Consider the following 15373-nt stretch of genomic DNA (forward strand, 5'->3'; position numbering starts at 1 on the left):
TATAGTATTGTTCGTGAAATTCGGGACTGACATGTTTTTAGCAAAATTTTGCATAGTAATTAAAAAGACATAATTCAAAGCTATAGTATTGTTCGTGAACTGACATGTATTTTGCAATTTTCCATATAAATTCAAAAACATCAAGACGCCCTAAACGCAGAAAAAAAGCGTAATTACGGTTCAACCGGGACGTAGTAAACTAGACTTTTTTTTCTATCAGTTACGACTTTCATTGCACCGAAGTTAGTCATAAAAATTCAAAATTCAAATTTTATCTTCAGCGAACTTTCAAGAATTATGCCACGTTCAAGCGCTATATTTGCCCTTCTAGTGGTCGCCATTTTGGTTTTTTGGGAAACTAACATAGTTCTGGGTGATGAGAAGGATTGCCTTTCTTTTGGATCAAAGGTAAATATTTAATTATTAAATAAAAACGAAAGCTTTATTGAATATTTTAAAGTAGAAATGTAATTGCTTAAAAATTTTAAACCATATCTCTTATTTACAAATGTAAAGGGATTCAAATTGTGTGTAATATTTTTGGTGTAGCGGTAATTTACTTGGGGATGAATTTGTAATACAACAACTTTAAGTCTAAAATTATTAGAGATGGGCCGATACCGATCCCATATCGGTATCGGTACCGATATTTGGCCTTAACCGATATATCGGTATCGGTTAAAAATGAACCGATATTTCTACCCGATATTTTTTGAAGAAAATAAATACTTATGTTGAGAGTAGATGACGCCATAAGACCTAAACTCTGAGACAGCACAGTTTTTCATCTATTTTTGGATAACGTAATTAGTGTCTAAAATGGGTTTTTCGTATGATAAGCCAGTTTTATAGTTTCAAGTACCGAAATTGGATCGAGAATCATCAATAGAGATGGGCCGATACCGATACCATATCGGTATCGGTTTGATATCGGTTTAATCGAAGGATCGGGTAAAATATCGGTATCGGTACGTATCGGTTTCCCAAATATCGGATCATATCGGTATCGGTTTAAACTGGTATCGGCCCATCTCTAAAAATTATATTCATTTTTGACAAAAATTTTGCGATTACAAAACAGCTTAGTTTTAAAACTTTTTATCCAAACTATTCTTTATCGGGGGTTTTTGATGTTCGAAGCTTTTTTAATGTATATTTGAACATTTGATTTGTAATTTTTAGTGTGGCTATGGATTACCCTCGTGTTGCGACTACGACCATTTCATTACTAAATGCAAACCAAGATTCATAAAGAAATTATATAAAGAGAGTACCGAAATTTGCGATATTTCAAAGAATAGTGACCCTAGCGATAAAACTAACAAGTATCATAGACTAAAGCAGGATTTAGAAGAAATAAAGCAAAAAGATCCGAATCCGAATTCAGAAAAACTCGTCGAATTCTACGAAGAATTGTATAATCGTGCAATGGGGGGAATGGCAGCATCAGGAGCGTATGGTTTCAAACGGCAAAGAAAACATTAAAGGGTATGGGTTGTCCACTTTATATTTTTGGGTTTTATCTTCAGTGGGTTAATGGTAAAATTAATAATAAAATATTTACTTTATTAAAACTTATTTTTCGCTCACTACTTATAAACGGAATTTTTTGGATTTTTTGTTTTTCAAATATTATTATTGCGATACTGTTGTAATGAATGATATCATTAATAAAGAAATTTAATTTCTCGAAGATTGTTAATTATTTGTTTTTGGCAACTAATTGGATCATTGAATTTAGAAGATTTTAGTATCAAATAACGACATCAAAAGACTAAAATTTATTATTTTATAAAAGCAGAATATCAATTAAGTAGAGATGGGCCGATACCGATACCAATATCGGTACCGATATTTGGCTAAACCGATATATCGGTATCGGTTTAAACTGGTATCGGAACATCTATAGAGATGGGCCGATACGGATGCCATATCGGTATCGGTACCGATATGTGGCTAAACCGATGTATCGGTATCGGTTTAAACTGGTATCGGCCCATCTCTACAATTAAGTAGGAAATAATATTATTCTTCGTGTAATTATATAATCATAAACGCATTAATATAGCTATTTGTTCGAATCATCTTCGAATAGATTTTAAATCGAACAATTCATGCACACACAGAAAAACCCATAGTTCCCTTTAACGGTAAGTTTTTGTTATAGAAGGTCCTCGATATTAGATTGGATATAACAGTATTCTAGAGGGCCGGTAGGCCCTTCTAGATAAGATCCCACACCCTCCCGTAATGTTAAATGAAAATTCACAGATTTTCGCCGATTTTCCCATAGGAATAACATGGGGTTTTTGGTGCTCCTGTACATCGAATCATTTAAAAACTACATGGAAGTTAGCTTTCGGAATACTTTTAAATTAACAAGTAACTATTCAAGGTGTGCCTTTTTCAAGTTTCACCAAATTTAATTAAGTCTAAGTATGTTAATTTAATTAAAAATGTAAGTACCTCAAAAGATTATTCTACAGCAGACGACGCTAATTGTTCCTTAATCTACAGTAGACGACGCTAATTTGCCATTTCACCGCCTTGAAACTTTAACTTGATATTTTTAAATAAATATAACACTATATTTTTTAAAAACTTCTCTGGCGGGTCTAATTTTCGTTTAATTATGTGTCTCGGTTGAAATTCTATACTTAAGATACCTTTTTACCTCTCCGAGTGACGTATGTCACGGAGAGGTTCTGTAACGATCGTGTGTGTCTGTCTGTGTGTGTGTGTGTCTGTCTGTGTGTGTGTCTGTTGTTACACCCACGTGACCGCGTTCGCAGTTTCCAAATCGGAGCAAACGTGTTCGCCATTTCCGAACTGATTTCACAGTCACGGAAATGGCTCCTCTACTTGAGTTCTCACACCACCATCTTCTGGTCTTTGTCCATCCCACACGGACACCAGTACTTGCTGGCTTCTAATCACCACCATCTCTTGGTCTTCGTCCATCCCACATGGACACCAGTCTGTACACACTGGCTTCTAATCACCACCATCTTCTGGTCTTCGTCCATTCCACTTGGACACCAGTCTGTACATACTGGCTTCTAAACACCACCATCTACTGGTCTTCCGTCTATTCCACATAGACACCAATCTGTCTCATTGGCTTCTAACTCCATCGTCATCGTTCGGTTTAAGACATTCGCGGCGATCAGCTAGGGTTACGAGAAACGTCTAGCCTCCCTAGGGTGGGTTGTCCACCAAAGGTTTTCGCAATTGCGGTTGTTCTTGCTTTAAAGTGTAGTTCGACACCATTATATACTACCTATTTGAGTAAGGAAAAGCAACCGGCGTATGCTTCATTTCAAACGCCAATATTAGTCAAGTCTCTCAAGTATGTTTAATTGTTCTTTATCAAAACGATGTAACGCTCAATAAGGCAAACAACTGACGAAGAAAATATTTAATATTAATTATATTTATTTTAATATTTAAGATGATCTTGTTTCTCAACTCAAAATTAATACGGAAAGAGTTAAAAAGCAGCTTATGTTTTTGTCTGTGTGTGTCCGTCCATTGTTACACTAGTGCGTCGCGTTAGCAGTTAGCCTTGTGTTGATGTGTTAAGAAATCATACAAAACCTTAATATTCCCTTTTTCCATAATATAAAGTGAAAATGTGGAAGTATTTTTCGTAATTATGATGCATTTAGTACTTTTGTAGCTTTAGAGCTCTGTTTCTTTTTGATATTCCAAAGATTTTTTTTAATATTGTTATTTGAAATGGCTGTTTATATATTACTTAAGCTATACTACATCTGTATATAGAATAATCCTTGGTTTAGTGACTTTCTGAAGAAAACTAAAACCTAGAGTCCGGCGGGTATAACAAGTCTTATCCGCAATAGGCTTAGTGAAACAAAGAGTAAATAATTGGGGCCTGAGGTGAAATAAACTTTTGGCTCTGATTTTCGTGTCTGAAATGAAGAGACATTAACGGTTCAGAGTGAACCGAAAGTTAAACACACTCTTAAATAATCAGGTTAAGATTTTATAATAGAAGAAAAGATCATGATGGCAATTAGATTAGTAAAAGGGCTAATGGTAAACGGGTAGTAGCTACAGACTTATTATTCTCTTTATTGTGCGCATTGACTATTAGTGCGTCTAGCTACAATTTAGCTTTGGTGTTATTTAACGTAAACCTTCATGTTGGCAAACTAGGAGTATTGTTGAGGTGAGACGAGACGATAGTGTTTACACTGCAAACCAGTTGTGAATGTAGCTATCAGAATATACGGTAAACAGCTGAAGCGTTGACTTCATTTCCTGTTCTTTTCCCCATTGACTGATCTCCATGTGTCCAGGATTTATCCATATTGGATGTAAAATGTCGTCTGCTTTACTGTACATTCGCTATGTTTGGAATACTGCTTCAATATTTCGTAAATTTTTACTTCAAAAAAGTGAAATAATTCCATATCTAGGTAAATAAGTTTGTAGTAGTAGACCTCTTGACTCGGAGAGGTAATATTTTGGTTTTTCCAACTTGTTAATTTATATTTTAGATGTTAGTTTCGACCAAGGCTTAAGTTGCCTTACTTAGGCCATGGAATTATAATAGAAGCTTACGCTTCATGGATATTTCACTGTAGCCTTCAGTAAGGCATAAGGATAGATGGATCAGTGTTGGAAATAAGTATTTTTTTAAAACTGGACCTGTGGCCTAGGTATTTTAATTAAAATAACTGTCCACGGTGCCAATCACTGTAAACGTACAAGGGCAGTGCACGCAATGTCATGGATAATTGCAATCGTAAAGTGGACTGTAAAAGATACGGCTTTGATAGTTTAAAATCGTGGCAGGTTTGTTTTGAAGTTGACTATAAAGCTCGGGTTCTAAAACGAATTGTGAGCCGTATCATATAAGAATTAGTAGAAGTGTAGAACCATTTTTAACCTCGTCCTAGAAGTGAAAAATTTCGCATTTCAGGCAAATATTATTTTATAATAGATTAATACAAATAAAGACTGAAGGAACAGATATTATATAAAAAGGACTTGGTTTGCCCAAGCCTAAAAAACAAAACGATAAGAGTTTTTTCCAGTTGACTGAAGCGCGGATATTTTATTTTTCTATATAATTTTAAAGACAATCTGTATTTTACTACTCTTTAATTCAATCTCCTGATTTTACTGGTAATGGATTTATTTCCTATAAATTAATTGAAATAAAATATTATCTCAGATTTTTCATGATAAAATTTTTACGAAAATGGAATTGTTGTTGAAAAATCTGAGATAAGATATTTTATTTCAATTAATTTATAGGAAATAAATCCATTACCAGTAAAATCAGGAGATTGAATTAAAGAGTAGTAAAATACAGATTGTCTTTAAAATTATATAGAAAAATAAAATATCCGCGCTTCAGTCAACTGGAAAAAACTCTTATCGTTTTGTTTTTTAGGCTTGGGCAAACCAAGTCCTTTTTATATAATATGTAAAGCACTGGTACAGTTTAAACTGCATACGTTGACAATACCATAGTGATCGAGGAGTCGGTCATTCACGAAATCCCGTACGCTACCCGTGAAATCCAACTTAAGAAATCCGAAATCACTAACCAAATCAGAAATCCGGAAATAAATCAAACGTATTTTTGCTTGTTTCAAAATCCCATAAAAAATCCGAAATCAGTAATAGTCAGTGTGGTTATGTTTAAAACAAGACGGCCCAAGGGCTCGTAATAGTAGCCATATCGTACGAGTGAATAGCCCCTCTATACCTACCCTATCGAGTGAATAGCGCTCTTTTTCAATGCTTAAATGATTTACCGTGCATAAAATCAGAGTGAATAGCCCCTCGATTCCCTACTCTAAACAGTGATTAAATTATAACCGTATAAATTTACTTATGCTGTAATTCTAATATTCCGGCGAATCGAAGAACAGATAATTTTTAGTGATAATCCCCTCGATGAGTTTACAACATAGACTTATCGCATCTTATAAATTTCTAACAAGGACTTATGCCCAGAAACATTTGAAAGAGAAAGTTTAGTTATAGTGATTACGCATTTTAGTGATTATCCCCTCGAATTACCTTTAGCAATGCTAAAATGATTAGACGCATAACGCCCATTTAACACTATGTTAGCTCTATCTAAACCCACATTTGAATTAACCGCCAAAACGTTCCAGTCAAACATAACATAGATGACGATAGCTACCGAACGAGAACGAAACACATGAGGAGCGAGGTAGGAAACGGGGAAAATCGTTATCTATTTAATTAGCACATACATAAAAAAAAATAAATATAAAAACCCCATACATACAAATTCATAAGTATCCGACCCCACAGATAAAAATTCAAAAGTTTCCGACCCCACAGATTAAGAGGTACCCCACCCCACATCACCCCGACATTTTAGAGATAAGAATAAATAATAAAAAACTCGAGGTTTCTATCAAGTCTCTATGGTTGAGTGGGTAGAATGTTTGTCTACTACGCCAGCGGCCCGGGTTCGAATCCCGGGTCTGACCTGAAAAAATTTTAATTAAAATTAAATCTCTAACCGAGGCCAGTAACCCCTATGGGTGGGTTGTGGTAATATAAAGTTCCTTTTAAGCTAAAATCTGACGATAACGAAGCGACAACCCCGGCCACTACTACTACTACGGCTCGGGTCAACGATATGGCTAAAAACGGTCTCGTTTGCATTTTGATGATAGAATATAGTGGCTGGTATCATTTTATTCGGAAAAATGAGCCGAATAAGAATTTCGATGGTACTAGTTCGTGGGAGGTGACGGCTGGGCGCTAGCCCACCTAATGGTGTTTAATTTTTATTTTTTTTTTTTTATATTTATAATTAAATAATTTTTTATTATTTTAAGTATTAAATGGGTTAATTGGGGTCTGAATTATCTTAATAAACGCTCTAAACTTGATATGTGTTATAATTCGCCGCCAGGGGGCAACATAGCTAATCCCACCCATCCTCAGTGAACTTCGTTAATACTTCGAAGAGATATGTCATGTGAGGTATCAAACGTAAGGTAACTTTGCAGAAATGACGCCACACTCGATTTATAACGATTCAACAACATATTTTATGACCATAATAGTGTACAGGGAACCTGAGAGTTACCAACCCCTCGCTTTTATTCCGTTTTTCAACTCGTTACCCTATAACAATAAAATTCATACTTTTAAACCGGGAGGGGCGGTAAAACTTTAAAAACGAAAAATTTAAATATAAGGGATAAAAAACAACCAGTTCAAGGTGCTGCAGAACAATGGAAGAAAGTCAAAGTAAAAACTAAAGTTGGTATAGTAGAGCTGAAAGAGGATCGTAACCTTTTCACGCGCCTTATTCTGTTATGCCGATCAAGACCAGATATGAATTTGCAGGACTTCATTGGTAAATTCGAACTTACAGTCGTTCCTAGAGCTCTATTTAGCGCAGATGGATCTCTAAACCACGGCGGTGACAAAGCAAACTTAGTGCATCATCTCGTTGCGCTAACGAAGCCCATTGAAAATAAAGTCGGAGCTACGAATTCTGAGAGTTCTAGGCGAGAGACAGAGACCAGTTTCGATGTTGCACGAAAACACAAAATCAGTAAAGTAATCACAAAATCAATTAAAAAATTACAAAATCAACAAAGAAATGACGAAATCAACTGAGAAATCACGAATTCAGAAGCGAAATCACGAATTCAGAAGCGAAATCACAAAATCAGTAAAGAAATCGTGATATCCATTACGAAATTCATGAAATCCAAAATCAAAAGAAATCACAAAATCCGACGAAATCACGGGGAAAATCTCAAAATCCGAGAAAATCACGCGAAAAACCTCAAAATCCAACGAAATCAAGGGAAAAACCTCAAAAATCCAACGACATCAAGGGAAATATCGCGAAATCCGTTGGATTATATCAAAGTTTGAGATCAAACAAAATCCGACGAAATCAAATGTAATCCGTAGAAATCAAACGTAATCCGTAGAAATCAAACGTAATCCGTAGAAATCAAACGAAATCAGTAGAAATCAAACGAAATCAGTAGAAATCAAACGAAATCAGTAGAAATCAAACGAAATCAGTAGAAATCAAACGAAATCAGTAGAAATCAAATTGGATTTCGAAATCCCGTACACTTTTTCCATAACGACCGAACCCTCGGCATAAGCCCTGGTAGGTCATGGTTGGTTACAAATAAAATAAAATTCAAACTCAAGTTAATTATTAGTGTAAATATTTTGGAAAAGATGGCCACTATATCACTAGGCTCATTATTTTGGTAAAGATGGAAACTTATTAGTAAAAAGGTCTACTCGAAGGCAAGTTTTCTTAATTATTTCTCATTTAAAAACCTAACTTAACAAATAATATTTCGTAACAGTCGTCAAATTTTTGGGGAAGCCCATTTAAATATATTAACTTAATTTTTGAGACACCAATTCTAACCCAGATACAATTACAATTCCCAATTTGTTTCTGATATTGTTATTAAAACATATTCAAACGGTAATTATCTTTATGACGTCATTAAGAGATGAAAATCAATTACAATTTAAAACAGTTTGATAATTATTCCACTATAATTCAACTAAATAATATTAAATATATACGATAATCATTGATTTAATTTGATTGATTTAATTACCCTTATTATAACAATGGTTCCAAAGTTGAGGATCTCGTCTTACTTACGCTTTAATATTATCAATATTAACTATTAAAAAATATTTAACTTTTCGATTAACTACATCTAGTTCGCAATTCAGACCTACTCAAAATTAATTATAGTACAATATCCAAAGAAGGGTCTAAGGCTGTGTAAGGAGAAAGTTATCCCGAAATAAAAATTTTATTATTGTTAATTAAATTTAATATTCGTTTCGCTGCATAATATATCAATCAAAAGTAATTATCTTAATGCATTCTCGCAGAAGTAAATGAACCGAAGTTACTTAAGACTCTAAAAACTGTCCAACACATTTGACATAACGCGGGGCTTTAAAAAAGCAGAACCTTTCATCCCCCCCTCGTCCTTGGCAGAATTATTGCAGAGGATTCTGGGACCAAAGACTATAAGTGACTGTGCCATTTAAGCCCGACTATATAGTCTTTGTTCCGGTATTTCAGTTGTTTTGGAAAAGTCGTCTGCTTGATCAAATTGATCTTGACGTCCAAGGCTTAGGCTTAGTACCTGTTGTTTACTTGCCGTTTCGGAACTGCATACCGATGGTTTCTGATTCAAATCGATCCCGAATTAAAAGCAACTTCAATTATGGCCAAAAACTTAAAGGAGAAACTGAATATTTATCTAAAAAATATTAAACGACCCTTCGTTATTTCAAGATTCCAAAATTACAAAGACATTTTGAACTCAGCAACAGGCTAAAAGTATATTGAAATCCGCCATTTTAAAATATACAAATTTCCGACAACCGACTTCCGTTTCCACACAGCAACCGTTTGGTGGCGTTTTTAGAATAACGGCGCTTGAGAATGGGGTGCAGGAATGGGGGTTAAATAAGGGGAATTATAAGTAACTTGTGTTTAGCGAAGAAGCAATGGGACTCCAGTAACTTCGGTTCATTTACTTCTGATTCTCGTTAAATTAGAATTTTTGAATTATTGTCATAAAATATTTCAAACAATACAGCTATTAGGATAAAAATATTTCAAACAATACAGTCATTTCGATAAAACATTATCCATATCGTTTTGGCATTGTTCCTTTAGAAAATATGAAAGTAATTTACACGTCTCGTAAAACGATTGACATCGTACAAAAAGACCGTGGTACAATATCATTTGCAACTAACGAAGCGAATCGTCCTAGCTCGGTATTCTACGAGACCCGAACGGCTTTAATTATGCAACGTACAATTGCATTCAGCGAAGTATTTATGATTCTAATATTGCCATTTTTAATTTTTTGGAATTGTCAAGCCGCTGTCGGCGAATTGGAATGCCTTTCTTATGGATCAGAGGTAAGCTATTTTTTAGAGTAAAACTAGTTTCAACTTCCTATAGACGAAGTGGTTTTGCTTTGAACGTTAAGATTTATCAGACTTTTTTAAGGATTTTCCCTGACTTTTTTAAGGATTTTCCCTGACTTTTTTAAGGATTTTCCCTGACTTTTTTAAGGATTTTCCCTGACTTTTTTAAGGATTTTCCCTGACCATTTTTATACGATTTTCCCTGACCATTTTTCTACGATTTCCCCTGACCATTTTTATACGATTTTCCCTGACCATTTTTCTACGATTTCCCCTGACCGACCATTTTTATACGATTTTCCCTGACCATTTTTATACGATTTCCCCTGACCATTTTTCTACGATTTCCCCTGACCATTTTTCTACGATTTCCCCTGACCATTTTTATACGATTTTCCCTGACCATTTTTATACGATTTCCCCTGACCATTTTTCTACGATTTCCCCTGACCATTTTTCTACGATTTCCCCTGACCATTTTTCTACGATTTCCCCTGACCATTTTTCTACGATTTCCCCTGACCATTTTTATACGATTTCCCCTGACCATTTTTATACGATTTCCCCTGACCATTTTTCTACGATTTCAACTGACCATTTTTCTACGATTTCAACTGACCATTTTTCTACGATTTCAACTGACCATTTTTCTACGATTTCCCCTGACCATTTTTCTACGATTTCCCCTGACCATTTTTATACGATTTCCCCTGACCATTTTTAAACGATTTCCCCTGACCATTTTTATACGATTTCCCCTGACCATTTTTATACGATTTCCCCTGACCATTTTTATACGATTTCCCCTGACCATTTTTATAGGATTTTCCCTGACCATTTTTCTTCGATTTCCCCAGAACATTTTTCTACGATTTCCCCTGACCATTTTTCTACGATTTCCCCTGACCATTTTTCTACGATTTTCCCTGACCATTTTTCTACGATTTTCCCTGACCATTTTTATACGATTTCCCCTGACCATTTTTAAACGATTTCCCCTGACCATTTTTAAACGATTTCCCCTGACCATTTTTAAACGATTTCCCCTGACCATTTTTAAACGATTTTCCCTGACCATTTTTATACGATTTTCCCTGATTTTTTTACGATTTCCCCTGACTTTTTATACGATTTTCCCTGACCATTTTTATACGATTTCCCCTGACCATTTTTATACGATTTCCCCTGACCATTTTTCTACGATTTCAACTGACCATTTTTCTACGATTTCAACTGACCATTTTTCTACGATTTCCCCTGACCATTTTTCTACGATTTCCCCTGACCATTTTTATACGATTTCCCCTGACCATTTTTAAACGATTTCCCCTGACCATTTTTATACGATTTCCCCTGACCATTTTTATACGATTTCCCCTGACCATTTTTATACGATTTCCCCTGACCATTTTTATAGGATTTTCCCTGACCATTTTTCTACGATTTCCCCAGAACATTTTTCTACGATTTCCCCTGACCATTTTTCTACGATTTCCCCTGACCATTTTTCTACGATTTTCCCTGACCATTTTTCTACGATTTTCCCTGACCATTTTTAAACGATTTCCCCTGACCATTTTTAAACGATTTCCCCTGACCATTTTTAAACGATTTCCCCTGACCATTTTTAAACGATTTCCCCTGACCATTTTTAAACGATTTTCCCTGACCATTTTTATACGATTTTCCCTGATTTTTTTACGATTTCCCCTGACTTTTTATACGATTTTCCCTGACCATTTTTATACGATTTTCCCTGATTTTTTTACGATTTACCCTGACTTTTTATACGATTTTCCCTGACCATTTTATACAATTTTCCGTGACTATTTTATACAATTTTCCCTGACTTGTTAACATTCGGGATTTTTTAATTTCTAGTGTACTGATGGAACTCCTTGCTGCGACTACAAGAATTTCTTAACACAATGCGTCAAGAGAAAAATTATGAAATTGCAAATAAATGGGACCATTTGCGATTATAAAGAGAACAGAGATCCCAAAGACAAAACTGCGGACTATAAAAGACTGTATAAGGATTTAGAAGAAATAAAACAAAAAGACCCTAATTCAGAAAAACTCGTCAAATACTACCATGAAGGCGGTGCGCGTTTTAGTGCTGGATTAGGTAAAGGCAAATAATACCAAAGAGCAATTGGCAGCTTTATATTCTTTGGTTTTATTTTTAAGCACGTTTGTTGGTTATAGAATTAAAATTATACGACTTACGTCACCTCACTAATTATAAACCGATTTTTCCAATTTCTTCTAAGATTATAATTGTTCAAGGACAATATTGTAATTGTTCACTAATTTAATGGACTTCTGGTTTGACTAATAGAAGATTATTTGCAAATTCCTGTTTTATTAATCAAAATAAAAATAAATTTGTATTATTATCTTATTATCGTTCAATACCGCGAAGGGCAGCAGCAGAAGAATTTTATGGTTTAAAAAAGCAAAGAACACATTAAAGGGCATGGGTTGTCCACTTTATATTTTTGGGTTTTCACTTTATTTAAATTTATTTTTCGCTCACTAGTTATAAACAGATTTTTTGATTTCTTCAAATATTATTATTCTTGTAATAACATGTTAAAATAAAGAATTTAATTTCTCGAAGATTAATTCATTGTGTTAGGCAACTAATTAGATCATTAATTTAGCTAATATTATTTATGTATCAAATGACGTCATCGTCAACAAGAGACTATAATTTATTATTTTATAAAACAGAATATCAATTATGGTTTGAATTCTAAAGCAAAATATTGAAAAATCCAACTTATTTAGGTATCAGGAAAATTTTAAGCAACCTAATTAGGATGTATAGTTGAGACTGATTTAGACCAGTATTTTAAAATCAAGCGAAAGGATAGTAGGCCTGTCCTTTCGCTTATGTTTATGTACAGTCGCGGAAATAAGTTTCGGATCATTTTCAATCGACGATAATTTCATGATGGATCGTCGTATCGCAAAATTTTTGACATTATTAGTTAAGTGTGAATGTCAAGAATAGGTCAACACCTTATTTTTGAAAATCAGAAAATTATTGCGCTCGTGACTACTAAAAAACCAAAAAATCACTTTTCGACCAATTAAAATCTTCGCGTCACGTGACATTTTTTAGATGCATCACATAGCTCGCGTCATTTGGAAACGAACCCTTTTTGAAATTTTAAAATCGGTCCAGCCATTCAAAGGTTATGGCGTAAAATGTGACTGGATTTTGGTCACAAATTAAGCCTAACGTCCAAAAGATTGTTTAAGAAAAGCCAATGAAGCCAAAGGCGGGTAATGTTATTTCAATAGAAAAAGGAAAACACCAAAAAATTGCTTTTCAAAAATATTATAAAATTGAGTAATTTAAATAAAAATTGAATAATTAAAATAAAAAATTTAATAATTAAAATTAAAACTCATTGAATCAAATTAAAATTGATTAAATCAAATTAAAATTGATTAAATCAAATTAAAATTGATTAAATCAAATTAAAATTGATTAAATCAAATTAAAATTGATTAAATCAAATTAAAATTGATTAAATCCAATTAAAATTGACTAAATCCAATTAAAATTGACTAAATCAAATTAAAATTGACTAAATCCAATTAAAATTGACTAAATCAAATTAAAATTGACTAAATCAAATTAAAATTGACTAAATCAAATTAAAATTGATTAAATCAAATTAAAATTGATTAAATCAAATTAAAATTGACTAAATCCAATTAAAATTGACTAAATCAAATTAAAATTGACGAAATCAAATTAAAATTGACTAAATCAAATTAAAATTGATTAAATCAAATTAAAATTGACTAAATCCAATTAAAATTGACTAAATCAAATTAAAATTGATTAAATCAAATTAAAATTGATTAAATCAAATTAAAATTGATTAAATCAAATTAAAATTGACTAAATACAATTAAAATTGAGTAAATCAAATTAAAATTGAGTAAATCAAATTAAAATTGACTAAATCAAATTAAAATTGATTAAATCAAATTAAAATTGATTAAATCAAATTAAAATTGATTAAATCAAATTAAAATTGATTAAATCAAATTAAAATTGATTAAATCAAATTAAATATGACTAAATCAAATTAAAATTGACTAAATCAAATTAAAATTGACTAAATCAAATTAAAATTGATTAAATCAAATTAAAATTGACTAAATACAATTAAAATTGACTAAATCCAATTAAAATTGAGTAAATCAAAATTGACTAAATCCAATTAAAATTGACTAAATCAAATTAAAATTGACTAAACCAAATTAAAATTGAGTAAATCAAATTAAAATTGAGTAAATCAAATTAAAATTGACTAAATCAAATTAAAATTGACTAAATCAAATTAAAATTTATTAAATCAAGTTAAAATTGATTAAATCAAATTAAAATTGATTAAATAAAATTAAAATTGATTCATTCAAATTAAAATAGATTAAATAAAATTAAAATTGACCCATTCAAACTAAATTTGACTCATTGAAATTAAATTTCATGAACTTGAATTAAAATGAATTAATTCCAGTTAAATTTGAATAATTAAAATTAAAATTGATTAATTAAAATTAAAATTTGATTAATTAAAATTAAAATTTGATTAATTAAAATTAAAATTTGATTAATTATAATTAAAATTGACTAATTCCAATTAAAATTGACAAATTAAAATTGACTCATTCAAATTATTTTTGATGAACTTCAATTAAAATTGATTAAATCGAGTTAACATTTCCCTCCTCAATGAGAAAGCCAAAAAAAGAGAGGACCCTCTGTTACTATGGGAAAAACCGAACTGCGCTTATAATAGAAAAGGAGTTCGAAACTTTAAAAAAAAAACAAGCTGGATTTTTCTGCATGCGACACTCTGAAGGGGGTGTTTTGCGACACTCTGAGCTGCACATCACTCACATGAGAGTAAAAATTTACTTTTAGATCCTTGTTAAAAAGGTGTTAAACTGCACCTCTGTTGCACCATTCTATTCTTATCTTTTTAAATAAGTGTTTTTAAACCCTTTCATTGGTGTAAATGAACACACCTGTAATGCTGTCAAATTTGAACCCATATAAACTACTTTTAAAGGTGTTAAAGCACACCCCATATTCTTAGAGTGTAGGGTTAATTAAATTCAAATATATCATAGTTTAATTTCTTGAAAACTTTGTTTACCGAAAATTTATCTAAGGCACTCTTTTCCAAATCGTGTCTTTAAGCCTGAAATTTTTAATATTTTTTACATCAACCACCAACTCATTTTGTCCGCTTATCATTTATTTTGACTAAGGCTACAAAGACGGTTTTTATGCATATCTGTGTCTTCAGTCTTATTTCTTACTGTAAAAACTTGGGGTCTAAAAATGGTCTTTCATGGTTTA

At 32.5% G+C, this 15373-nt stretch overlaps 1 protein-coding gene and 1 long non-coding RNA gene across 2 annotated transcripts in view; one reads left to right on the plus strand and one right to left on the minus strand.

Moving 5' to 3' along the window:
- LOC149718427 (uncharacterized) overlaps positions 1-15373 on the minus strand; it is a 220420-nt gene that overhangs the window by 166857 nt on the left and 38190 nt on the right. The gene's annotated exons all lie outside the window — the stretch shown is intronic.
- On the plus strand, positions 8922-12600 carry LOC149718430 (uncharacterized). The gene is made up of 2 exons (XM_089834434.1): positions 8922-9969; positions 11860-12600. The coding sequence occupies exons 1-2, from the start codon at positions 9724-9726 to the stop codon at positions 12118-12120; spliced, it is 507 nt and encodes a 168-aa protein (XP_089690560.1). The 5' UTR covers positions 8922-9723; the 3' UTR covers positions 12121-12600.

This window comes from Phalangium opilio, unplaced genomic scaffold, assembly GCF_054372755.1.
Source record: "Phalangium opilio isolate 3A_F unplaced genomic scaffold, DU_Popi_V2 ptg000002l_1, whole genome shotgun sequence".
In the NCBI taxonomy this organism is placed as follows: Eukaryota; Metazoa; Arthropoda; class Arachnida; order Opiliones; family Phalangiidae; genus Phalangium; species Phalangium opilio.